General features: G+C 34.8%; 8 protein-coding genes across 8 annotated transcripts; 2 read left to right on the forward strand and 6 right to left on the reverse strand. All coding sequences in view use genetic code 12, as the record gives it.

Moving 5' to 3' along the window:
• Window positions 1-583: 583 nt before the first annotated feature.
• J8A68_002919 (uncharacterized protein) lies at window positions 584-3661 on the reverse strand (the record flags this gene model as incomplete). The annotated part of the gene is made up of 1 exon (XM_049406720.1): window positions 584-3661. One exon carries the CDS (start codon window positions 3659-3661, stop codon window positions 584-586), a length of 3078 nt encoding a protein of 1025 aa, XP_049263767.1.
• Window positions 3662-5915: 2254 nt separating this feature from the next.
• On the forward strand, window positions 5916-7163 carry J8A68_002920 (elongation factor 1-gamma; the record flags this gene model as incomplete). Its single annotated transcript, XM_049406721.1, has 2 exons — window positions 5916-5925; window positions 5998-7163. The coding sequence occupies 2 exons, from the start codon at window positions 5916-5918 to the stop codon at window positions 7161-7163; spliced, it is 1176 nt and encodes a 391-aa protein (XP_049263768.1).
• A 916-nt stretch (window positions 7164-8079) lies between these two features.
• Window positions 8080-8376, reverse strand: J8A68_002921 (mitochondrial 37S ribosomal protein mS37; the record flags this gene model as incomplete). The annotated part of the gene is made up of 1 exon (XM_049406722.1): window positions 8080-8376. One exon carries the CDS (start codon window positions 8374-8376, stop codon window positions 8080-8082), a length of 297 nt encoding a protein of 98 aa, XP_049263769.1.
• A 149-nt stretch (window positions 8377-8525) lies between these two features.
• J8A68_002922 (uncharacterized protein) lies at window positions 8526-10514 on the reverse strand (the record flags this gene model as incomplete). Its single annotated transcript, XM_049406723.1, has 1 exon — window positions 8526-10514. The coding sequence occupies one exon, from the start codon at window positions 10512-10514 to the stop codon at window positions 8526-8528; it is 1989 nt and encodes a 662-aa protein (XP_049263770.1).
• Window positions 10515-11512: 998 nt separating this feature from the next.
• Window positions 11513-14659, forward strand: J8A68_002923 (uncharacterized protein; the record flags this gene model as incomplete). Its single annotated transcript, XM_049406724.1, has 1 exon — window positions 11513-14659. One exon carries the CDS (start codon window positions 11513-11515, stop codon window positions 14657-14659), a length of 3147 nt encoding a protein of 1048 aa, XP_049263771.1.
• A 349-nt stretch (window positions 14660-15008) lies between these two features.
• On the reverse strand, window positions 15009-16685 carry J8A68_002924 (uncharacterized protein; the record flags this gene model as incomplete). The annotated part of the gene is made up of 1 exon (XM_049406725.1): window positions 15009-16685. One exon carries the CDS (start codon window positions 16683-16685, stop codon window positions 15009-15011), a length of 1677 nt encoding a protein of 558 aa, XP_049263772.1.
• A 956-nt stretch (window positions 16686-17641) lies between these two features.
• PCL1 (Pcl1p) lies at window positions 17642-18595 on the reverse strand (the record flags this gene model as incomplete). Its single annotated transcript, XM_049406727.1, has 1 exon — window positions 17642-18595. The coding sequence occupies one exon, from the start codon at window positions 18593-18595 to the stop codon at window positions 17642-17644; it is 954 nt and encodes a 317-aa protein (XP_049263773.1).
• A 2958-nt stretch (window positions 18596-21553) lies between these two features.
• On the reverse strand, window positions 21554-24778 carry ZCF14 (Zcf14p; the record flags this gene model as incomplete). The annotated part of the gene is made up of 1 exon (XM_049406728.1): window positions 21554-24778. The coding sequence occupies one exon, from the start codon at window positions 24776-24778 to the stop codon at window positions 21554-21556; it is 3225 nt and encodes a 1074-aa protein (XP_049263774.1).
• Between the last annotated feature and the right edge of the window lie 368 nt (window positions 24779-25146).

Here is a 25146-nt window from a genome sequence, read left to right on the forward strand (position 1 = left end):
ATATCATCGCCACGGTATTGATTAAATACCCCATTCCAATATTGTTGGGAGATAACAAAAACATACCACTTTTGAGCGCATTCATTGATGGAAGATCTCCGGGGGGTTAGGCAGAGGAGAAGAATGGTTTTATCTCAAACAAACGACTTCTCCTCTTCATATCTGGAACCACGTTTGGTTCAATACCTTTAAGATTGCTCTAGATAAACTTCTTGGCACCTCTTATTGAAAAGAATTGGTTTTGGGAGGGGCGTTTATGATTAACTACAGTATATGATAACTCCTAACAAGATAAATCATTTTAATGATTATAATTCGTGCTGTAGGAATGGAATTTCAGAATCCCCGACTCCAAAAATTCCACAAAAATCAATAAATCAAGACGAGTAAGCAAAACCTCACCTAGTAAGTGTAATATATTTGAACATGCAATACCCTCTCCCTCAACTACATTATCTACAAAAGCTATCATATCCCAAAATTACCCAAAATCTATTGAATCCTATATAAAAAAAAACACCAATAATAGAACTAAAATATATAAAATTAAATAAAAAAACAAACAAATGACTCTATCATCGACTTATTCTTTTATGGTAGATATCCTCGACTCATCATCATCATCATCATCGTCCGACATCCTATGTTTCTCCAGCGCCAGAGATCTCCGTTTTCGATGCATCCGTTGTTCCAGCAGCAGTTGCTGTCCTCCTCCTCGTTGATTATCATACCCTTGTTGCTTCCCCATCGCTTCATCCAAAGTCCGAACCACCAACTGTTTTGGTCGACATACTTCAAACCCCTTCTCTCTATGATTCTCTTCATCAATCCTCAACATCCTAAACACCTTCGTCTTTAATCTCAACACCCCAGACACCAATCTCGGTTGTTGTGAATCGCCATTGCCATTAGTATTGTTGGAGAATTCCAATTTCCGGGAATCCCAAAGTGCTTTAATCTCCGGATCCATCAATTCATCCATGAAATATTTCTCAAAGATTCGATCACCTTCACGAACTTTATAATCGGTATGTTTTTTCCGGAGGTTGGAGATCTTTTGTTGTTCATGAAATGAAGACACTTCAAGTTCTTCAACTGGTGACAAGGTGGATTCTCTGACTGGGGGTTGTTGGACTAGTTGTTGTGGTGGTGGGGGGAGTTGTTGGAGTATGATTGGGGATGGGGTACTCATACTTGAAGCGGATGTGGATGTGGTGTGAGCGGTTTCCAATCTGGCGAGAACTTGTTCACTCTTTTTTCTATAATAAAAATCCTCCTCTTCTTCTTCTTCGTCATCATCATCTTGTTCTTCATTATGAATGAATTTACTATCCCGATTAATGGGTCTTGGTTCCGGTAAAATAATCGGTCTATATTCAAAATCCCGTTGAAAATCATCCACATTACCATCCCCATCCTCTCCCAACGCCTTCTTCTCATCTTCATCCTCTCTTGCCTCCTGTCGAGTTCTATAAATACTCATCAAAGTCCGCGTAAACCAATACAACAATTGTACCAAAAAGATAATCGCCACTATTGCATGTATCAACAACTGCACATAGGCAACATATGTCCTCACCGCCTCACTAATACCTAACCCTTTTATAAATGGAATACACAACATCGTACTCAAAAATCTCGCCATGGGAAACATCCATTTTGAACTCCATAAAGTAATCCCAATAAAATGGGGTCTTACCACCAATAATGCTAATAAATCAACAATGGTAATTATGATTAATAATGTAACTTGAACAAGTCCCGTGTTTTGGACAAGACCAATGATTAACAGTTTTATGAATAGGGTTAGGATATCATAAATCACAAATGCCACTCGTTGGGGTTTATATTCATTATAATAAAATGCCCAGAGTAGGATAGTTTTCAAGGAGGTGTATAATTTCGATGGGGCCCCCTTTAGGAGAACAAGGTAGTTGAAGATGAAGAATAGGATTAATCCTATCCAGAGGGCGAATAATAATGATCCGAATGTGATGGTGATTGAGGGGATGCTGAGATATCCCGGGTGAATTATTGTTGAATTTAGGTTGGAGATGGTTTGATTGACCAAGACTCCTTCATCGACATTCATTCCACCAGCGGCAGCGGCGGCAGCGGCGGGGGTTTGTCCGGATATATTTTCTAATACTGGGAGGAATAATTGATCATAGGAGGTTGTGAATGAAAATGCATCATTGGCTAATGTTGATAAATTAGGAAAATATTTCTTTTTACCATTAACATCACCAGCTAATAAGAACATGAATGAAGTTAATACCAAAAATGGCATTCCAAAAATTAATAAATATAAATGGAAAACTTGTCCAAGGATAAAATATCCATTATTTCTGGAAATTAAACTAAATTCCAGGGTTTCATCATTCATTAAACTTTCCTTTTTGGCATTATATCGTTTAATCAATCTATCAATACATAATTTAAAAAAGATAAATAATTGTTCAAATCCAATAACAATCATGATAATTATAATCAAACAAATTATGAAATTTGGCCAACTATCAACTATTGATTCATCAGTACTATAAACTGTCAAACTTTTAAGTCCACCTGAATTTATTGTCACATAAATATTATCTCTTGAACTAGTTGATTGAGGGATATTACGAGATAAAACAGAATAACCCATTAATGCACACCATCTAATTTGTCCAATTATCGGTTGATAAAACCCGGGATATTCTATATCTAATCCACCAAGAAATAATGCAAATTGTAAATACATGATAATTCCAGGTACGGTTGCATCTACTTGTTTTAATAACTCTGCATTACAAATGGTTGAAGCATGGAATAAAAATGGATTGGAAGATTCTTGATAACAAGAATAAGAAATTGTGAATAAATTAACAATTGCAGTTACAATTATTAAAATTAAAACCCCATAATTAATAATATCTGATATTACTTCTGGTTGTACTGGGGTTATATATGTTTTACTACATCCTATAACATTTGAAATGACATCATTTGATACTACTGAAAATCGTACTTGATAAGAACCTAAATGATGAATATGATCGGAAATATCTGCTTCATAATATAAAATAATTGAATCATTATAATATAAAGGACATTGAATTAATTGACTTGTGGTATTAAATACGTGTGCTAATGTTTCTCGATCAACATATTGCCAACTTCTTTTTGCAACAGTAGAACTATTAAATGGAGCAGAAACAACTGTCGGCACAGCAGTATTAGTAGCAGCAGCAGATGAACCACTGTCGGGAGTATTAGGAAGTTGTACTTGAGTATTATTAAATCTTGGACCTTCTCTAAAGGAAGTTGTATTCTTAACAGCTAACATGTCACAGAATCGTTTATTTTCTGAGATGAATAATTTACCCATGAAATCTATTTCGATATGGAGGGTTGTATATTTATTACTTAATGGATTAACATCATTTATAAGTATTTGTGATGAGTTTATATTGGTGTTGTTATAACTTACAACTTGAGTATTTATAAAGAATTTCAATTTCAGATTTGGTTCATCTAAAGATGCATCTATTAAGAAAGGTTGTAATAGAAAGTCATCTTCATTAATATTACAACTTTGAGATTGAACAAATGTTGAATGTGTTGGTCGTAGTATAAATAATAATATCAATAATATATAAACCTCTAGTATATTCTTCATGATTGTATGTATATATAAATGTGTGTGTAGTAGGGGGAGTGTATAGTTAAATAAATTTGAATTAAAGTGATGGTTGAGGAAAGTCCCAATAAAGTATAAACTAGATGTTATTTGTAGTTGTTGTTTGTTGTGTTTGTTGTAAAAAAAAAAAAAATTTAAAATAGAAGGTAGTGGTGATGTAATAATGAAAAGAAAGTGACCAAAGTGATGTAATATATATATGAATACTGTATGAATGGATACTCGATGACTTATATCCTTTTTTTATTTGAATGACTCTCTTATTAAAGAAGAAGCCACTCTCCCTTATTTTAAATAAAACAATAATAAAGGTGTATTGTATAATGTAAGTAATTTAAGTAAGAATATAGAATGTTAAATGGGAGTAAGTGTGTGTAAGTGAATGAATTTTTTAAATTTTTTAAGGAGACAAATAATAATTAATTAAATTGTTAATACAATACAATATAAATTAAATATTTTTTTATAATTACTCTATTAACATTTATGATAACAAAAATGAGACTTACTATTAATAGTAGTAATTATATGTATATCAGATTAAAATAGATATACAAATAATATTGTAACAATTAAATCATCAGATATCTCATACTCTCTCTATTTACCATATAAGATAAATACAGTTATTGGATGTTGTTGTATATTTATGATTTAATTAATCTTGCATATATTACATAAAATATTTTTTATTTACTCACACTTTTTTCTTCTTGTTTTGTTTGTTTATCATATGATAAAAATTAAAAAAAACAAATTTTATAATGATAAAGAACTACTACAAAAGGATACTGTCAGAGCGTAAATTGATGGAATGAAACAAGAAGAGACTAACAACAGGAAAAAGGCATCTCCTATCGAGTTTAAGTTATTTGAATTATTCCTTAAAAATTGCAGAAATTTTTTTGGAAATATTAGCTGCAAATTCGGAAAAAGTTTTTAAAAACAAATTTCATTTGGATTTATTCATAATATTTCATTCCTTGGAGGTAGCACCTACTCTTCCAATACTTTACTGACCAATGGACACATAAATTCATTTGCTAGTATACAAGGATGAGAGTGGTGTATGTACACAATTGAAAAATCGAAAAGGGATAGATCAGTCATATGGTAGCACACATCGGAGTAAAAAAAGCAATTTTCGTAAAACAAAGCGGTTTTAGCTCAGTTGGGAGAGCGTCAGACTGAAGAGATTCAGTCAACAGTTTAATCTGAAGGTCCTGTGTTCGATCCACAGAAATCGCATACTTTTTTATGTTTTTCAACTTATTGTTATTATTAATAGGTAGAAGAAAGAGAGTAATAAGTTAAAATAAATATAAAAATAGAATAAATAAATAACGTGATACAGTAATACATTAGATTGCTTTTTTTTTTTCTTAAAATCTTAAAAGTTTATTTTTTTTTATTTTTTATTTTTTTTTTAAAGAGGATCATGGAAAACAAGTTCCACTTTCCGATTTAATATTATACAATGGAATGGAATGGTTATGGTTATCTTTCATAGAGAAAGCAATTATAATCAAACATACCCTAACATTACGATTCGAAAGAGAATTGTATCTTTGTATTTATTCATCTGTAACAATTGGAATAACAAAGAAAACTAGTAGCAAGAGTTTTTTTATTGCAAAGCTAACGGAATAGAAGTCCGACGTCAGATATGATTCGTATCAAGAAACTTAAACTTTCGCTTACTTCTTTTGTTTTCTAATCTGCAAGTTTTGCATTCGCTAATTACCAAGTCAATAAGTGATATAGATTATCTCTGCGGTTAAATTCAATTGTAGAAGTTTTCAATACATGGGATCATTTCGCCAGTGGGACTACAACTATTAAAGAATTTCTTGCATAGCAGAAATCAGAAATCCTTTCATAATTGATCCTTTTAATATCATCAAGATTTAGCTTGCTTATCCTTGATCACTGATTCATTTACTTCTCAATTGATACCAATTGATAATACTATTGACAAACAACTGACAATTTATACCAATGGACTTTTCATCACGGGCTTTCTGAAGCATTGAAAAAAAAATTCTTTGTTTCTTTTGTTTTCGCCTAACAAAAAGAAAACGGCCATCTATTTTTTGGTAGGAGCCCATTGTTTTGTTGGTTGCAATATAAAAATGAGATGAAAAATTTTTCATTTTTTTTTTCAAACAACACGTTTTTTAACTTCTTCTTTCTTTCTTTCTTTCTTCTTCAAGTAAATTCAAATCAATTAATCATGTCTCAAGGTACTTTATATATTATGGAGATCTCTCCAAGATCCTTCATTCTTGTTGATATCGTCAAGCACTTTGGCTTAGATGTCACCATCAAGACTGAAAAGGATGAAGCTTTCACCAATGCTTTCCCATTAGGTAAATTACCAGCTTTCATTGGTACCAAAGGTTTCAAATTATACGAAACCTTAGCCATTGCTACTTATTTACTTTCATTAGTTCCAAAGGATAAGATTGGTGCTGTTTTAGGTAAGAATAATGAACAATATGCTTCTGTTATCAAATATTTATCATTATTCAACCAAGAATTCATCCCAGCTTTATTCCAAACTTTATTCATGATTAATGGTAGATATCCATACAACAAGAAACAATGTGATGAAAACTTTGGTAAAGTTGATGTTGTTGCTTCAATTTTAGAATCAAGATTAGCTGAATTCACTTTCTTAGTTGGTGAACGTGCTTCATTTGCTGATTTCTTTGCTGTTGCTTGTTTAGCTCCTGGTTTACAAACCATTTTAGCTAAACCATTTGCTCAAAAATATCCAAACATTACTAGATGGTTCACTACTGTTTCTAAGAATGCTTTCTTTGGTGATAGATTTGCTCAATTCGCCATTGCTGAAAAACCATTAGTCTACACTCCTCCAAAGAAGGAAAAGAAACCAGCTCAAGAACAACAACCAAAGAAGGAAAAGAAGGAAGCTAAACCAGCTGCCCCAGCCGCTTCTTCTGAAGAACCAGCTGAAGCTCCAAAGCCAAAACATCCATTAGAACTCTTGGGTAGACCAAAGGCCGCCTTAGACGAATGGAAGAGAGTTTACTCTAATGAAGAAACCAGAGAAACCGCTATTCCATGGTTTTGGAAGAATCAATACGATCCAGAAGAATGGTCTCTTTGGAAGGTTGATTATAAATATAATGATGAATTAACCTTAACCTTCATGTCCAACAATTTAGTTGGTGGGTTTTTCAATAGATTATCCGCTTCTACTAAATATATGTTTGGTTGTATGGTTGTTTATGGTGAAAACAACAATAATGGTATTACTGGTGCTTTCTTGGTTAGAGGTCAAGATTATAAACCAGCTTTTGATGTTGCTCCAGATTGGGAATCTTATGAATTTACTAAATTGGATGCTAATGATGAAGAATCTAAGAAGTTTATTGATAATATGTTTGCTTGGGATCAACCAGTTATTGTTAATGGTGAATCTAAGGAAATTGCCGATGGTAAGGTTTTCAAATAAACTATTTAGATTAATTGTTATATATAGATAGATTTAGACTTTTTAGAATAATTTATATTGTATCCTTACATTATAGCGTTGTAGAAACATCCTTCTTGTCTTTTTCTCCATCTGCTATTGGGTTGTCATTTCTGCTTTACAGTTTCAGATTAAGGCTTCCTTTATAGTCGTAATGATGGAAGGTTGTAGAACGAAGGGTTAGTGAAGGGAAAAGTTGTCATTAAGGAAATTCAAGAATGAGCATATGCCATAATAATTTCTACAGATGGTATAAAGTAAATGAAATTAATCGGTTTAAGAATCTTGTATCGACACAGAGAACGAGCCTTTGTTATAATTCTGTTTGTCAAGGAGCAAATTTGATTGGCTGCAAAAACAACTTGGTCAGGCTTTCACGATTTTTCCTATATTTGTAGAATTCTACATTACGTGTGGATAGTTTCAGATTGAACGAGTATGATAGAGAGTGATTGTTAGAATGAACTCTAAAGTTGATCATATGAAACCTTCTCACATCTATAGAATTAATATCTGGCTTACCAGATCTATTTCCGATTCTTTTGTTGTGCCGCACATTGAAAATCATCTTCAATTAAACTCAATTCTGAATTTGCCCCATATTGGCCCATGAAAAGCTACAAAATAGCGGGAATCCAAAAGTTCAACCCGATCATTTCATTCATCTGGAGAAGGACATACGCCATCGCGAAAGATCTATATTCCATAATCCACCCTACCTACCGTTGCCAAGAATGCTCACATAAACTCTACAAAATGTCAAATCTCCAAATAAAAAGTGCTAATATATTAAAAATACCCTATCTCATGAATATATATATATACAGAAAACACCCACCCAGTCGAGAGCCCCACGAGATCAAAGCTCCCCAAAACCATCAATCAACTCCTACACCCACTAATCATGAACCTTCCCTCTCAACTTAGGATATAATCTCTCGGAATCATTAGAACTTCCACTTCCTCCTTTATTCCCCTTCTTCTGTACCGCCATACATTGTTTTAATTCAGTAGCGAATCGTTCACAAATACTTGCACTTTCACCATTTGATGCCCAACAATTCAATAATGATGACATGACAATCATGCATTCATTATTAGCTCCACCGGTTGATGCATTTAGGGTCTTTTTGGGTCTGAATCTGGGTAATGGTGGAAGTCCCCTTGGTGGTGGTCCTACTTTCTTATAAGCCATGTCTAATTAAGGGGTGGTGGTGGTTATAGGTATTGGTGTTTATCTGGTTTTGGTTGTAAAATTTTTTTTTGTTAATTAAAAAGTTAGAGTCGTGTAATTACGTTCAAAAAAAATGTACAGCATAAAATATTGCAATGGACGTGTATTACTCAAAGATACTTACTAAGGACATAATCAAACTGTTTAAAATCTATCAACATCAGTGACTTTCTTGGTCTTGTTATTGTTCTTCTCCTGTTGGGATGAAGTCTGTTTTTGTTATATTTCCGAGGATCTAACCAATAAATACGTTTAAAATTCCGATTGGAATTATTATTAAGATATGGAGAATAAATAATGGCATCATGACCTTTGAATTCTTTGTTATTAGTTTCAAAAAGTGGCATTATCTTTTCATCTATACTTGCTTCAATTTTCTTTGTTAACCGATATAAGAATCGTTGTTCCCATTTACTATCATTTCTATATTTATACTTTAATAATGTTTCAACTTCCTCCTCTAAATTAATGAAAAATATCTTAAAGAAATGTTGTTTTAATCGATGCCGTAATCCAATTGTATTCATAAATCGAGAATAAATTGGCAATAACGGGAATGATGCATAAGTAGTCAACATAGCGGTAGATGGTTGTGCAGGAGAATCAAACAAGACATATGGACTTAATTTAACTGGTAAACTATTGGTTGAATACATTCCTAAATGATAATAAGACCGTTTTAAACCATTCAAATCATTCAAAACCAATTGTTTCATCTCTTGAATTTCTTGGGCAATTTCTTCAACCACCGGGATATCAATCGCCGAAAAATCATAATTATTAATTGAATCAATCTTGATGGCAATTCGATTCCCCGATATAAATTCTTGTATAAATTCTTCCGGGGTGGGAATAATTGCGGAGGTTTGTTCCATTTGATCTTGAGTCATTAACATATTCATATCACGAGGATCTAGATTCCGAACTCGTTTATCAGGATCTTTGATATCTAAATCATATTTCTTTAATATCATTGTCGTGGTTCCATCGGTGGGTAAATCTTGAATGAATTCCCGAGGGAATGGAGGTGATGATGCATTATTATCATTATTATTGTTTGGTCGGTTTATTAATGGCATTCCAATTAAACTTTTATCAAATCCATGAATATTATATGGAAGATTAGTTAAATTACCAGAAGATAAAAATGCATATTTATGTAAACTAACTTCTGGAACTTCACGTCTTCTTAACAATTTAAATTTCTGATCAATTCCATTCACAGCTTGAATAAAGAAATTTAAATCATCATCATAATTTTTAAGATATCGTTTATAATATTTCAATTGAACTTTTTTATCACAATCTAATTGATTTAATTTTGAATAAATATCTTCCACTTTTGCCATATCTTCCGGTTTAAAAATATTTAACGTATCAGGAATAGATCTTAATAATGCTTGTCGATCAAGATAATGTTCCGATGGGAAACTTCCAAATGCTTTTCCATCATCAAATACATTTTGTAATTTTATATCTTCAAATGACATTCGAGATACTTTATCATAAGCTTCATTCAATTGGGCAAATTCCTCTTGTTCATGCCATAAACCAAGAGGAAATGAAGGACGTCTTTTTTGTTTCCGATTATTGTTTGAACGTGCTGGCGGTGCCAGGGTATGCGATTTCGATGTTGAATGTTCGGAAATGGCCCTTGACAGGGATGTACCGGAATCAGGAGGTTGTGTTGCTAAATTGGGTTCAGGGGTAAGAGATGCTTTCCGTTCAACTATACTAGCAGATCCAGTTGTTGTACCAGTTTCTCCAAGAAATTGACCCCCTTCGGGTGGTTTTTGTTGTAATTCTTTAGCAAGTTCTTCTTCTTGTTGTTGTCGCAGTTTATCCCCCGCTTTATTTTGTTTTTGTTGATCTTGATCGGATTCCTTAGATTGTTGTTTAGGCTTTAAAGCACCTTTTTGTAAGTTTAATCCTATTGATTTTAATAATTGTTTTGATTTCTCATCCTTATATAAATTCAGGGTTGTACTAAATAAACGTGGAGTAGAAAAATGATATTTAGATAATAAATATTGTTGAGTATAACAACGTGATCTTAATGATGATGTTGTTGTATTAGGGTGTGTTAGTAGTTGTCTCATCTATGAATATGTAATACTATATATATATAATTATATATAGTATCGTATGCTTATATATGTCTGTTATAAAGATTAGAGTTAAGAAAAAGAATTTAAATTTTGTTCTATGGATTTTAATTGATCATTTAATTTTTATTTTTATTTCGCCCAACTCCACACTTCCACCACACACACTCTATAACAATATAATCAAATTTAATTAATTATAATCTCGTAAATTTAATAATTATTGTATACAATCTATTACTATCTCTAAAAGATAAAAGAGATATACCTTACTCTAATTAACATTAGTCTATTTCATATATGTAACATATATTCCGATAATCGGAAGGCAAAGGAAATCGTCAATTTACACTACTTACTAATTCGCACGTGATTTAAACTGAACCACAAAAGATAAGAGCATATGAAATTTGATTGATACATGTAATTAATTAAATATAAAGAGAAATTCAAAGCAATGAATTATAACTAAGAAAAGCTAGAACAATATATGAGCATCAGCTGTTGTCTCTGTAAAAATACTCATACTATTACTACTACTATTCTTTCCCATAAGAAAACTGGTTGGATTAAAATGTAAATTTTCATGGCATTGAGGTTATATGCAGGGGGAGTCAAGAATAATTCATCAGGGCTACTTACTACAGATTATTAGATTATGAGCCAGCAATTATCTATCCCAAGAAACAGATAAGAGAGATATACATTGACTGACTCTATTCACCAGTAGATCATCTATATACTCAATACCAATATTAAACTAATTGCGGAGTTAGACATTCTTTAGTATTTCCTATAACTTTATCTTCTTTTACTTTTACTTTTACTCCAATAATTTTTTTTATTGGGCTAAAAAATTTTCCTTAACTTTAATTCACCAAATTTGCCAAATTCCCAAACAAACCAAAAAAAAACGTCAATCTCTCTTTTCTTTTCACCCAATCACTCCACACCAACTATTCCCTATCGCTCAAAACCAATACATACTATATATGAACGGTACGGAGTACATCAAACCTGGCGAAAAGCCAAAGACAACCCCATCTCATCTCGTATTAGGAGGGTTGTCAATCCTGCCTTCTACAATTCCATCTGGTCCTGCTGCTGCTAAAAACCAAAATGGAAACAATGTTGATAAATCAAATGCCAATGGCAATTCAAATACCAATCCATCTCCTACTAAACCTGTTGCAGTCAACACTACAACTGCAACAGCAACTACTACTACTAAGGCTCCTGCAAATTCAACTTCTGCCTCTGTTTCCCCTGCAACCCCAAGTTTACCAACGGGTCCAGCAGCACTCTCTTCTTCTTCTTCTTCGTCTGAAAATGCAGCCAAGCCTTCCCCAGAGTCCCCAGCAAAAGCTAACGTATCCCAAAATACCAGTACCAATACTGCTACTTCCAACAACAACAACAGCAGTAACAATATAAACGGTGGTGATACTCAAAGAACAAATTCTTTAAACATATCACAATTATATCCAATCTGGAAAAATGATATTAATCTGACTTTAGTCCCAGCTTATGCTCTGGTTGCTGTCCCCAAATCACTTGATTCTAATGACTGGTCCAATTATATCCAAGTTGGTCTTAAACATTTCCGTGGTTGTGAAGCTTTCTTTAGAGACCCGGAAAATTTCCAAATGAGAGAACGTTGTGTTCTTAACCTTTATATTACTAATGATTCTGGCCATATCGAGGATTATCGTGAATTACTTTGGTTATTAGATGACATGTTTATTACCCATTTGGATACTGTTAGTTCTCAGTTTATTAACCATGTTGAATCACAATTGGGTAAAACTGGTGAACGAATTAGAATGAAACAAGTTTTGGAATTCCTTGATCAAGGTGCTACATTAGCTGCTGAAGCTACTATTGAAACAAAATTAATTTCATTTTGGCTGAATTTTGAAACGAAATTAAATTCCCCCGTGGCAGTATTAGATTATTTTGCTGATTGTGAACATTCTAAAAAAGATGATGTCGATCTTTTTTTGGATAATATTCTTCCATTCCCCATGAAAATTGTCTTTAGAAGTTTTAAAGGAAGATCTCACTTGCCTAGTCAAAAAGCCTTTTGTAGAGTCCTTGCTCGTGAATATAACAAATATAAGGATAAACCAAAAGAATATCGTCCAATTACTTTCCGATTATTAAGAAAACAAATCAAAATCAATCCTGATCCAATCATGCCCGCTATGTCATTCTCATCCAATTCATACAGTTCTACCGGAACCGTCCCACCAAATACATATGTTCGTCCAGCACTTGCTGCATTACCAGCACCACATGCCCCATCTGGCCCCACCTCCACCTCCACCTATTCTAATTCCCATCAGAAATCGTCTGTTTCTTCTTCGTTTAGTTCCAATCCAGTTTCAAACATTAGACAAACCGACAGTTATCGTACCACCACCACCACACCAACCAGACCCGCACATCATAGCCAACAACAACAACAACCACCAATGTCGGGTCCAGTGGGGTTTACGACTCCTGCAAACAGATATTCTGAAGGCGAAATCATCAGTAGACCAAGTGCTCCTGCTAGACGTATTAGTGTCGATTCCAGGGCACCACCAATGCGTGATGTAAATGATAATTTCGACAGTAGAGCTGGTGGAGGGAGAACAATTGGTGGAAGACAAGATGTTGTGGCTGCTACTACTACTACCACTTCTCATACAACAACCACGGGGAAAGAATATGATAGTTATAAACCAGGACATCAACAACATTCTGATATTGGTGGTGGTGGTTATAATAATAATGCTAATTCTAGACCAAGTGATCCTAGATCAAGAATGGGTGAATCTGGTCCAAGGTCTGACCAATCCCAACAACACCAACACCAACAACAGCCTAGACGTGATAGTGCTGCTAGTGGTGGTGGGTATAGACATGAAGATAGGACTTATGACTCGAGATTGAATGAGAATAGAAATGAAAAGTCATATCATGAGAGTAGATTAGGCGATAATAGATCCTCTCATGGTGGTCATAAATCGAATGATAATAGAATCCATGAGGTCAACAGATCCAACGATAATAGATCAAATGATAACAGAACCAATGATGGTAGATCGCACGGCGGTAATAAATCGAATGATAGCAGAGTCCATGAAGTTACCAGATCCAATGACAATAGATCACATGTCAACCAATCAACTGATAACAGATCTCATGACGCGAACAGATCCAATATCAACAAAAGAGACTTCCAACAACAACCACCATCCAACGAACGTAAACAACAAAGATCAGAAGACAGAATCATCGACGAAAGACCACCAAAACGTCAAAACATCGACACTTCCTCAACCGCAACACCAAGAAGAAATTCCACCTTCAACAACACCCCACAAAAACCAAATAACAACAATAATGACAATAGAAACTCAACGTTTGTCATCCCCAACGGAACCAAAAACCCCAATAATACACCCATCACAGGCACCCTAGCTGATCGTATTGCCAGAGTATCCAAAGACAAAATCGATCCCCCAATTACCAACACTAGTACAACCCCAAATAGTGGACAACCCGATCCGTTTAAGTCCGCTCAAGACTTTATCAAATTCCAATTAACAGGAGCAGGCGCAGGCAAGAAGTCCAACAACAACAACAATAACAATGATTCACGTGCTGGTGAGAGTGGAGGAGGAGGACGCCAAGCGGGTGGAAAACGCGATAACAGTGGTGGTTCTAATCGAGGCAGTGGTGGTGGCCGTGATGGTGGGGGGAATAGAAGTGGATCCTCACGTGGAGGTGGTGGAGGTGGTGGTGGTCGTGATAGTAGAAATGGCGGTTCTGGTGGCGGTGGTGGAAGAAATGGTGGCGGAGGAGGTGGAAGAGGTGGAGGAAGAAGTGGTAGTGGAGGAAGAAGTGGTGGAGGTGGAAGAAGTGGCGGAGGAGGAGATAGACGCCGTAGTGGGGGAAAAGGAGGCGATAATAGCCGTTCTGGAAGTAGAAGTGGAGGTGGTGGAGGTGGCGGAAATAGAGGTGGGATCGACCTACATGATCTAATCAAGAATGGTGGAAGATCCATTCCTCTGGCTCCTAGAGGTGGAGCATCAGCGCCTTCTGGTCCAAGAAATGATAGAAGTACCGATCGTTATTTACCAAATAATTGATAGGAAAAGCAATATTTTTTTGCTATAAATTTGTATATTAGATTTCAGTTTTGTAATTTACAAAACATTTTCAATAGCTATTAGTTTTTACAATCTTTAACAATATTGTTGACTCTTTGGGGTTACAATTTGTTTGTTTATATTAGAAAGAAACCAAATCATTTCCATATCTGCAAGTAACGTGTCTTCTTGGTGCATGTCCGGTAGCCTAGATACAGATTTGCTGCTGCCAGTTTTCTTATTTGTAAGAGAGAGTGCAAGATCATTTAACAGGCTTTCTCCGAATATTGGGGTGTCGGCCCCCATACTATTGCTACAAACTCCTAGCTATGTACAAAACTATCCTATCTTACTTTATTCTCTCCAAAATCGCAACCGATTCAACATGTTTGGTTTGAGGAAAGAAATCAAATCCAACAACATCTTTAACTCTATACTGAACATTTCCTGCCTTCTTTTGCAATTTTTCAAAAGTAGCCAAATCTCTTGCCTGGGTGAACACACTACAACTTATATACACGATCAAATCAGGATTAAACTTCAATAATCCTTCCAAATATGCTTCATTCGAACCCACTCTCGACGGATTCATAATCACCATACTATTCTTCCCTGTGACTTGTCCATTCTTGAATTGTCTAACTTCAAAAATCTGACTAGCATCCCCTTCTATGAAATCAAACTTGTTAAGATCAAGATTGTTTAAGACAACATTATCAATTGCATCTTCAATACTTTTCGCACTAGTCTCAATACCATAAACTTTTGCCCCCGGTGGAAGATCTCTCGAGAGTGCGATTCCCAAGAATCCGACTCCACAATACGTATCCACCAACTTCTCAATCTTGTTCGGACTAGACCTCATATGTCCACGAATATAATCCAAGACCCGTGGGAGAATCGAATGATTGATTTGGAAAAACGAACTAGAATCAAATTCATAAAACAACCCCTCAATTTGAACCCTTACCCTAGCCTTCATTTCATCAATGGCTTTGATTTTGAGTTTGGGTGTGATTGTGTCTCTAATCATTAAATTCTTGGTTGTTCTACCCTTTCGACTAAACCAACCTATATTATCTTGAATCTCCCATCGGACGATTTTATATAATTTATTAATTGTATCAGACGCAATTGGACATTGTTCAACATCAACATTTCTGGAACTATATGCTTGTTGGAACCCAATTGCCGCCGTCCCATCTCGATAAAACGCAGCATGGGGGTTTATTTTAGTTCTGTAGCCGTATTCTTTAGGTGACGCCACCACTTTTCCAAATTCATCCATATTGGACAAAGATTGGAATACTTCGGGATAGAAGAATTTATAAGCCCGTTGAATCATGTGTTGTTTGTGTATGAGTTGATCTTCATAACGTAACATTTGAAAAGCACATCCATTACATTTTCCAAAATATTCACATTTAATCAAACTATCATCACGTTGGGACAATTTAGATTCATGGATTTTGACCGGTTCTCCCTCGGCATAATGTTCATGATGCATCCGGATTTTTACATCTACTATATCCCCAACAACTGTTCTTGGAATCAATAAGATTGTGTATTTACCCTCGATATCGTTGTGGTTGGATATGATGCCCTCGGCATAACTTGATCGGGGTATTATCGCGATCCCTTCTCCCAGATAGGCAATATCCCTAACCTCAACATTTTCGATAATAATATCATCTTGATCTCTTCTCCCACGGGGTAAGAAAGCATGAATTAATTCAGGCGGGTTATTAGTCTGTTCAGGTTCGATAGATACTTTCTTAGCTTTGGAATAAGTATTTAAGAAATCTTTTATTTCAAGAAATGTGATTTTGGAAGGATGGGTAGGATCATCTACATCTCGTCTTCTTTTGGTTTTTTTGAAATGTTTGAGAAGGATTGGAAGACTTTCTAAATTATCTGCTGTTGCTCTAACAGGTCTTGTGAACAGGGGTTCATATGACCTATTGCTGAACTGTTGTTGAAACCTGCGACCTATAACCAGAGGGTGTATCTTGATGGTTCTTAACATGATGGGTGGTCTGATGACTAAATGGATCAAGATGATTCGATACCTCGAGAATTTTTTTATTTAGCGAAGACACGGTTGGTAGCGCTAAAATATTGATCTATGGGCTTGTTAGAATCTATGAAGCGACGTGGAATACTGATAATACAGCGAATTTAGGGACGTCAGTAGCTCTTGGAGTTGTTTAAATAATGAACAAATAAGTATTTTAGGTTTGATTTAGCCATTGTTAGGATAGTATCTTTGCTGTCTCTAACCGATTCTGCTTGGTTGCAAAATAATCGTTCAAAAATACACCAAAACAGAAAGATTTCCATACCTAGTAAACTATCAATTCTCATTAGGAACATTACTGTTGCATAATTACATCAAACATCAAAATGATGAATATTTGGATTGTTTCACATTGTTATCAGTTTTATTGCAGACTTTTTCATACATAAACATACTCCAGGCATTTTATTTTGTCAGATTCATTTTCATGACAAAGATAAAACCATAGATCCTCCAACAACTACCAAGCCCTTTCTATTTTCTTTAGCATATGCAATTAATTTAACTAAAATGGAAATTATAAAGCAACCCCCAGGATATTCTCGGAAGATCTCTTATCCCGCCGCCCTTGGCCAATCTCGTACGATCTCTATCTCTATCAATGTGAGACAATGGGATCTACAACAGTATTGTTTCGGAGCAATATCCTGCACATTAATGTACCCCAAGTTCTACCCTTCAACCATGAATTTCTTACTACGATGATGAAAACTTTCTACAAGACTCAATTCAATTAATACAAGAAAAGTCTATATGTGTGTATTGTCTAATAATAATAATTAAATGTAAAGAAATAACTAAATATATGTAAAAGAACCCCATATGCTATTGTAGATTATATATGCAAAATAAAAACCAAAAAAACCCTAAGAAACCAAACCCATTATAAAACCCATAATATTACATCAATTGTAGACATAAGTCATTTGTTGAGCAGCGTATGAACCAGCATTCAACAGCTTCAACAAACTCTTCAACTCCATTTCTTCCTTCAAAGCAGTAAACTCAATAATAGGGTCCACTTTATTGGAATATGCCATTTCACGAGGAGGTTCTGGACTAATTGATTGAATTGATTCAGAACGGAGATGACTATAATTATTTCTAGAAGATGGTGAGAAGGATGTAACTGAAGATGCACGGGAATGGGTAGATGAACAAGAGGGAGTAGATGGTGGATATGATGATGATGTATATTCCAAAACAGGTGGTGCTTGTCTTGGAGATTGTGAGCGGGGGATATGCAAATGTTGTTGATATTGTTGTTGGACTTGTTGTTGTTGGTTTTGTTGTTGTTGTCTGGAGATGAATTTTCTCATCTTTGATGTCTTGATGATGTCATATCTGATTGGTTCTAAGAAACTATCTAATGAATAGATCATTTCTTCGTTGCTGACTCTAGTGTCCCAATTCAAAAGGAAGACTAATTGACGTTCCATTAAATTGATATCTCTTGTGGAGAATAATCCATCAGTATATTCCGCCCAATGTTTATTCTTAGGAGAAGAATCATTATGGAATTTGGATGATAAAATAAGACAACTCAATAAGATTCTATGTCTAGTACATGGCAAACCAGAAGAATTCTTGGGTAATCTCATTTTCAATCTATTTAAATAAACCAAAGTTGCCATAAGAGTACCAGTATAAACATTAGTTTGTTTAACCAATTTAGTTAAGAATGTCATTAATGACGGTAATGGTTTGGTAATATTGTCTGGAGTAGTATAAGTTGAATTCTTAGTGTCTTTACATGGAATCACTTGTAATGTAGCAACAACCAATTTATGAATCATATCGTGAGTAACAGGACCAGAAAGGAAAGTCTGTAACGCTTTTAAATCAAGGGTAGAAGCCATTGTTGTGTGAATGTGTATGTGTATATGGAATTAGATCTGATAGGAAAGTATGAGATCTTTTTGAAAAGTATGAATATGATAATCCCTTTAGTACCAAAGAGAAAGAGAGATTTAATGAGATTTATATAAAATTTTTTGGGAGGTTGAAATAAAACTTTAAATTAAAACAAAATTATTTTTTATTGTTGACAAATTATTTTTTAATGTTTTGACTTAAATATATGCTGCGCGTATTTTTATGATTTACATATTAAAAAAATAAATTATTTTTTAATGAATCAATTTTTCTTTTTTTCCCAATTTGAAACATTTTTATTAACAAAACTCCCAAGTAACAATTAACAACTTTCATGCTCCTTGAACTTTAACAATATCCAGCCATTCTTTGAAACAAGTACTACACACTTTATAGTAATGCATGGCAAGCGAAAGAACAAAAATGACAAAAACGAATCTCTGATTAGCTGGTCACTAAATGACTACTGCCGGGGAATATTGCCTTGTCTTCAGCTTTCGAGAAAGATAAAACAATAATCAATAAATGAATAAAAGAAACTGATACGGAGTACCCAGTAGGAGCCTCTATAATTCAAATAGAGAAAGATATTACATCATAGAGTAAGATGAGGCAATGCTTCAACCATTATGTCAATGGTATCTATTTATTTATACCTTTTTCATATTTGAAACAATTTTATTGTAAATCCTGAACGTTTTATTTTTGTTGTACCGGGGGCCCCCCCCCCTTTCCCAAACATTTTTTTTACAAATCTGAAAATTTTTTTAAGGGGAATTTTGATATTGTGCCCAATCAAAAAAATAACACGTAGTACGCGTAAGAGAGATACCACATCATACTTCTCCACTGGGGACTTTCTCCATTGTTTTCCGAGGGGAAGGAAGAAAGAGAACAAACCGTTTCAGAATTGTCACGAGAACCCCCCAGAGACAACACCAGTAGACTACGAGTGACTACTAATGACTACTAAAACCTAATTTTATTGAATCATACGAGATTCGTAAAATCACGGAGCATATGCGAGATCGAGCAATTATAAAACAAATTCAATCCCCAAAAGTAAGTTCATGTCTTGTGCCACAAGAGAAGAAAACTTTCAAAATTGTGAATTTTAGATCATAGCAAGAAACCAGCTTTCAAACCAGCTTGTAAACCTTAATGTCTTGTTTAGATCTTCCAGCTGTACCAAGAAAATCTAATTGGACATACACAGGCAAGTAGAAAGCCCTGTTTGCAGAATTGGTCTAGAAGCAACTGACACGTATATGTATGATTTTTCGAAAGGAGATCTATCTAAGCCATCTCCCTCTTTTATAAGGAGAGAGAACAATCAAGAAAAATTCGTGTAGCTTGCAGATTAGACCCCGTAAAAATATTTTTTCTTCGTTTCTACGTGAACACAATATGCAACGCGATGCAAAATGCAATTCATTTAAAACACAGAATTAATTAAAAAATATTTACTTGACGTTCCTGATTGTAATTTCTATACCCAATACAGTAAAAACCAAAAATATTAATAACGGATTCCATCCTTATCCCGATGTCAATTTAACCTGAGCCTATAACATCAAAAACCTTTGTATTAGCGACTAAAGGGTTGAATAATAATAATATCCCAACAACAATCTTAATTACAAAAACGGTTTATTTTTCATTATTAATTACTGGATGAAGTAATTCTCCGATTTTGGGTATATATGGAATCTCTCGCTAAAGTCGTGATTCTAGTATCGTTATCCCTTTGTGTTAGGCGCACCTTATCGAAATGACACGTATAAACCAATTATCTTATTTGAAACATTCTATTTTTATACCAAATAGGCTATTTTGAAAGACTTTGTACCGCGATATTGAAGGAGAGAGTTAAAGGGATTGAAACACTATTAATAAAAGCCTACATCACCCACGTACCTTAATAGGAAAATAAAATGTGGAGAGCTTAGAGATACTTCTCAGATTGAAAGGGACTTTGTTTATGGCCTTGTGGTCTTAATCAATCGAATCAATGTTAGCCCAAACAATTCTCTCATAATTAGAAACTCGCTGCTATACGAACAGTATTGTAGTCAGTAGCAGTCAAAGGTGAAATCTTTGGGTGAAAGAAATGGTAGCAAATGCCATTGCTCCAGAAATTGGAGCCAGAATCATAAGACCAGAGTAGGAAATCAAAAAATGATACTGTTGATCTGCAGAGAGAAACTGGATAAGAGTACTTTCCAAAAATCTTTTCACGTTCAAAAGGAACAAACGTTCAAATTTGAAGGCAAAACAATATCGCAATGGAAATAGTGGCAGTGAAATCCAGAGTAGATCTGTCTACCATGTTCAATCAAGAGTAGAGTAATTGTTCTCAGATAATATTTGTCATCTTGATACAATAATCTCATTTACAGTTCAAACACACAAGGAAAACCCATTATGAAAAAAAAGCAAATCAGAAATTTGGGTATACTATGGTCTGTCATGCGTTTTTGAGTACTCAGACTGGTGCACAGCGTTTTGTCGTCATATAAACATTTTTTCATAATGGTCCCATCCCTCCTGTTGATCAGTAAAAATGATATACTTGTATCACTGTTGGTTGAAAATGAAAGGGAGTTGTAAAAATCCGATTATAAATGTGTGAAATAATCTCATATTATTGCACATTCCATAATCGAATCAACTCCTTATCATTCATGTTAGGTATGGTTCTTAAGAACATCCTGATGAAGAGAAGAAGAAGAAAGAATGAAAGAAATGAAAATTTTTCTCATCTCAGATTAATTTTTTTTATAGTGAAATAAATTTGCGTGTACAAATCAAAAATATGATTTACCCGGATTTAAATACTTGTAAGCAATTATAGGGCAAAATGATTTAATGATTGCAAAATTTTAAATTACATTAATTGTACATATACTATAAACTATTTATTTAAATCAAATATACTAAAGCTACCATTTTGAGAATCCCATTAACTCTTCCAAAGAAAGCCCATTCAACCAAGCCTGATTAACACCCGTTCCAGTCGATGGTATAGAATTAGCACTGGGGAAAGACGACGGAGTCACAGGATAATAATTCAACAATAATTCATTATCAACCTGTCCAGTAGCACCCCCAATATCACCACCAGTCACTCCACCACCACCATTATTCGAAGGAATTTGAGACTGTTGTTGCTCTTGATTTTTCATTTGTTCAGCCATTTGTTTCCACAAATTATCGATTTCTGCATTTTGCAAAAATCCAAAATCTTCAGACTCACCAGATTGAGAATCTACTGTAGATGGATCAGTGACGTTATTATTTGTCTTGGATGTGTCTCCCAATATAGTTGACAATGATGGACTAGCACTCCCGACAACCCTATTCCCGGGTATCGGAAGCTGTTGGGGCAATGGAGTAGGTGTCGGAATGGTCTGATCTTCAACATCATTGAGAATTTGGGAAAGATTGTATTCTTTCTTAACAGAAGTTCCTCCGGGGAATTGTCTAACTAATGCATCAGCAATCGTGGTAATTTCATTAATTTGATCTTCATTCAAATCCAAAAATAATACTGGATTATTGGCTGATTTAGCATAGAAGTCAGTGCCGAGGATCGTAGACAAGACATATCCATGGGCTTTCCCTATTCTCCAAGCATAATAATATCGTTGACTTAACTTTGTAATTGATGCCACTGAATATTTTGCAATTCTGGCAAATAATTTTGATAATTTCACAAGTTTTAAATATCTTTTCGCATATTCTGGCCCCCGTCTGAGGTTAGCTTCATGTGCCATGGGATCGACATATCTCATTTTATAGGTTGTTGAATTTAATCTTATTAAGATTGCAAAACAAAATTGGGATGTTTTGTGGATTGCGGCCAAAAGACTTGGATTTAGGATTAAATCGGCCACTGGACCAAAATTAACATAATTATCGGAAATTAATCTCATGACTGATGGGATAAATTCTCCACATAAATTTGCAAGAAGTTTCCGTAAATAAAAATAGGCAAATTCTAAATTTTGTTTTCTTTCATAATATAAATATAATTGAAAGAATATATTATTCAAAAACATCTTCATATTAATATAATTCTTACACTTCATAACCTTAATAAAAGGATAAGAATAATTATCTTGCTTAAACGGCACAAGGAAAAACTTCAACAATCCATAATGATCATTCAAATAAATCTCAAAATCCGTAATCAACCTCGTCAATTCTTTCATTGTAACCCTTTCCCTAATATCCAATGTCCTATCCAATAACACCGTCAATTTATGATAATACTTCTCAAAATACGCAAACGTGCTCACAACATGTTTTTCCATCTCCACATCCTCAACATTCTCATTCCCCGGCTTATAATAAGGCAACTTCGTATCATACATCTTCTCACTAATATTCATAGGGTTCCCGTACTGATATGACTGGACCAAATCATTAATAATCAAAAACAACCAAATCTTCCTTCCCAAATTCTTCATTCTCTCATTCTTACAAACACCATCAAAATTATCCGGCTCTCGATTCAACCCCATTGATATGGCCATCTGGACCAACATCCCATTAAAAACCTGTGAATCTCCACCATCGGCTCCATCCCCATCTTCGGGGGCAAACATCCGATAAAGTCGCATATAGAAGGCACATTGAAGCACGACAAAGTTTGATTTCCGGTTGATTTCGAATTGATCAAGACATAGACGGGCGATATTTATGACGTCAATGTTGATGGGATTGGAGAGGAGATATTTGAGTTCTTGTGCTTGTGGGGATGGATCGGAGGTGTTGAGGTTGTGTTCATTGACATTGGGATTGTTGGAGAAGAGGGATAGGTAGGTTAGACGTAATACGATAAGAAGGGTTCCGATATATGCGAAGTCTAATCTTCGTTCGACTTTGATTGATGATTTTCTGTCATTGTTGTTGTTGTTGCTGTCTTCTGGACCTAATACTCGTAAGATTTCGGCTTTGAAATATCCTTCATCGATGAATGGCATATATGGATATACTGATTGGAAAAATTTATCAATTAAAGTCCAAATAACTTTTCTTGGTGGTAATATCAATGAAATCTTCTCAATTAATTCCATATATCGATCAATCTTCCCTTCATAGAATGTCAATCCAAGTGTAAGTGCATTCTTATTCATCTCCACTCGTTGCAACAGTTTCATATCACACGGTTTCAATGCTCGAGCTGGAGTCAGCTCCTCACGTAGCTTATTAACCTCTCTTACATTTCCATATAATCGGATATCCTTCTGTCCATCTCGCTCCAATGACTTCTCTCTAAAAGTCTCGTCCAAACTATTCATATGACACACACCTGCTGCTGCTGCTTCCGCATGAGTGGCAGCTGTATCAGGAGGTGATATTGTTCCCGGTCGGCAAGCAGCCGCTAGTTTGGCATTTTCGACCGCCATTGGACATTCATCCCCATGGGGTTGTGCCCAGCCACTTTGGAGATGGTCCCAAAGCATTCGTAATCCTGGGTCTTTCTTTAGGATTGAAAACCAGGCAAGGGGTCCATAATTGTGTCTTCTTACTTCATCTTGCATGTGTATTGGAGTATAATCATCATAGAAATTGATTGTTTCTTCATCATTGGCATATAGATTTATACCTACATATGTTGGATTATTATCTGGGTCATATTTATATTCATTCCAATTGAATGCTAATTTTCTTATTGGAGGGAGTCTAATCGGACCTTCACTTGTGACGCTACCACTACCACTAACACTACCATCTTCTGATGACATATCAGCTGATCTTGATCCTAATGATTTTTCAATCTCTTTAATCTTATTCTTAAGAAATGATAATTCAGTCACTACTTGTTTTTGTTGCTGTTGTTGTTGTGGTGGTGGTTGTGGTTGTTGTGGTTGGGGCAGTACTTGGGGGAACGAATGTACACCAAAACTTGCACCATTCTGAGTCATTGTACTCAGCTGAGATGACCATATCATATCTGGATATTCACATATAGATCCATATTTACTACAAGCTGTACATGGTTTGCCTCTATCACATTTGATTTTACGCTTTTTGCAATTGATACAAGTTAATGAAATACGATTCCTTTTACGTCTTGGTTGTTGTGGTTGTTGATCGTCGTCCTGCTTTGGCTCTCCCATGTGTCGTTTATTCATATTGATAATAAATGTTGACTCCATATTGAATTTGTTGGAATTGATTAAGAGTTGGAGGGGTGATGATTAATTATAAATTGATATTTTTTTTTTGTAGAAAAGGGTTTTCGGGTTTTACGGAATTAATAATTGTACCAATGGGAATGTCCGGAGTTCTGCTCGGTCGAGACTTCCCAATTAGGAAATGCAACCAAATGTACCGAATTACATCATTCTCAAATTACGGTTCGTTTCTTCGATTCTAGAAGCACATCTAGTGATAAACAGGTAGAATACAAACGAAAGGCTTTTTTTTACAACTTAATAGTCATGAGAGTAGGCTGAGTTCAGCGGTTTGCACAATAATAACCGATTCGTTGCAGGCTTCTCATTTTACGGTAAATTCATTGGAT

Source organism: Hemisphaericaspora subhashii, assembly GCF_019202705.1.
Source record: "Hemisphaericaspora subhashii strain CBS 10753 chromosome Unknown scaffold48, whole genome shotgun sequence".
NCBI classification, from domain to species: Eukaryota; Fungi; Ascomycota; class Pichiomycetes; order Serinales; family Debaryomycetaceae; genus Hemisphaericaspora; species Hemisphaericaspora subhashii.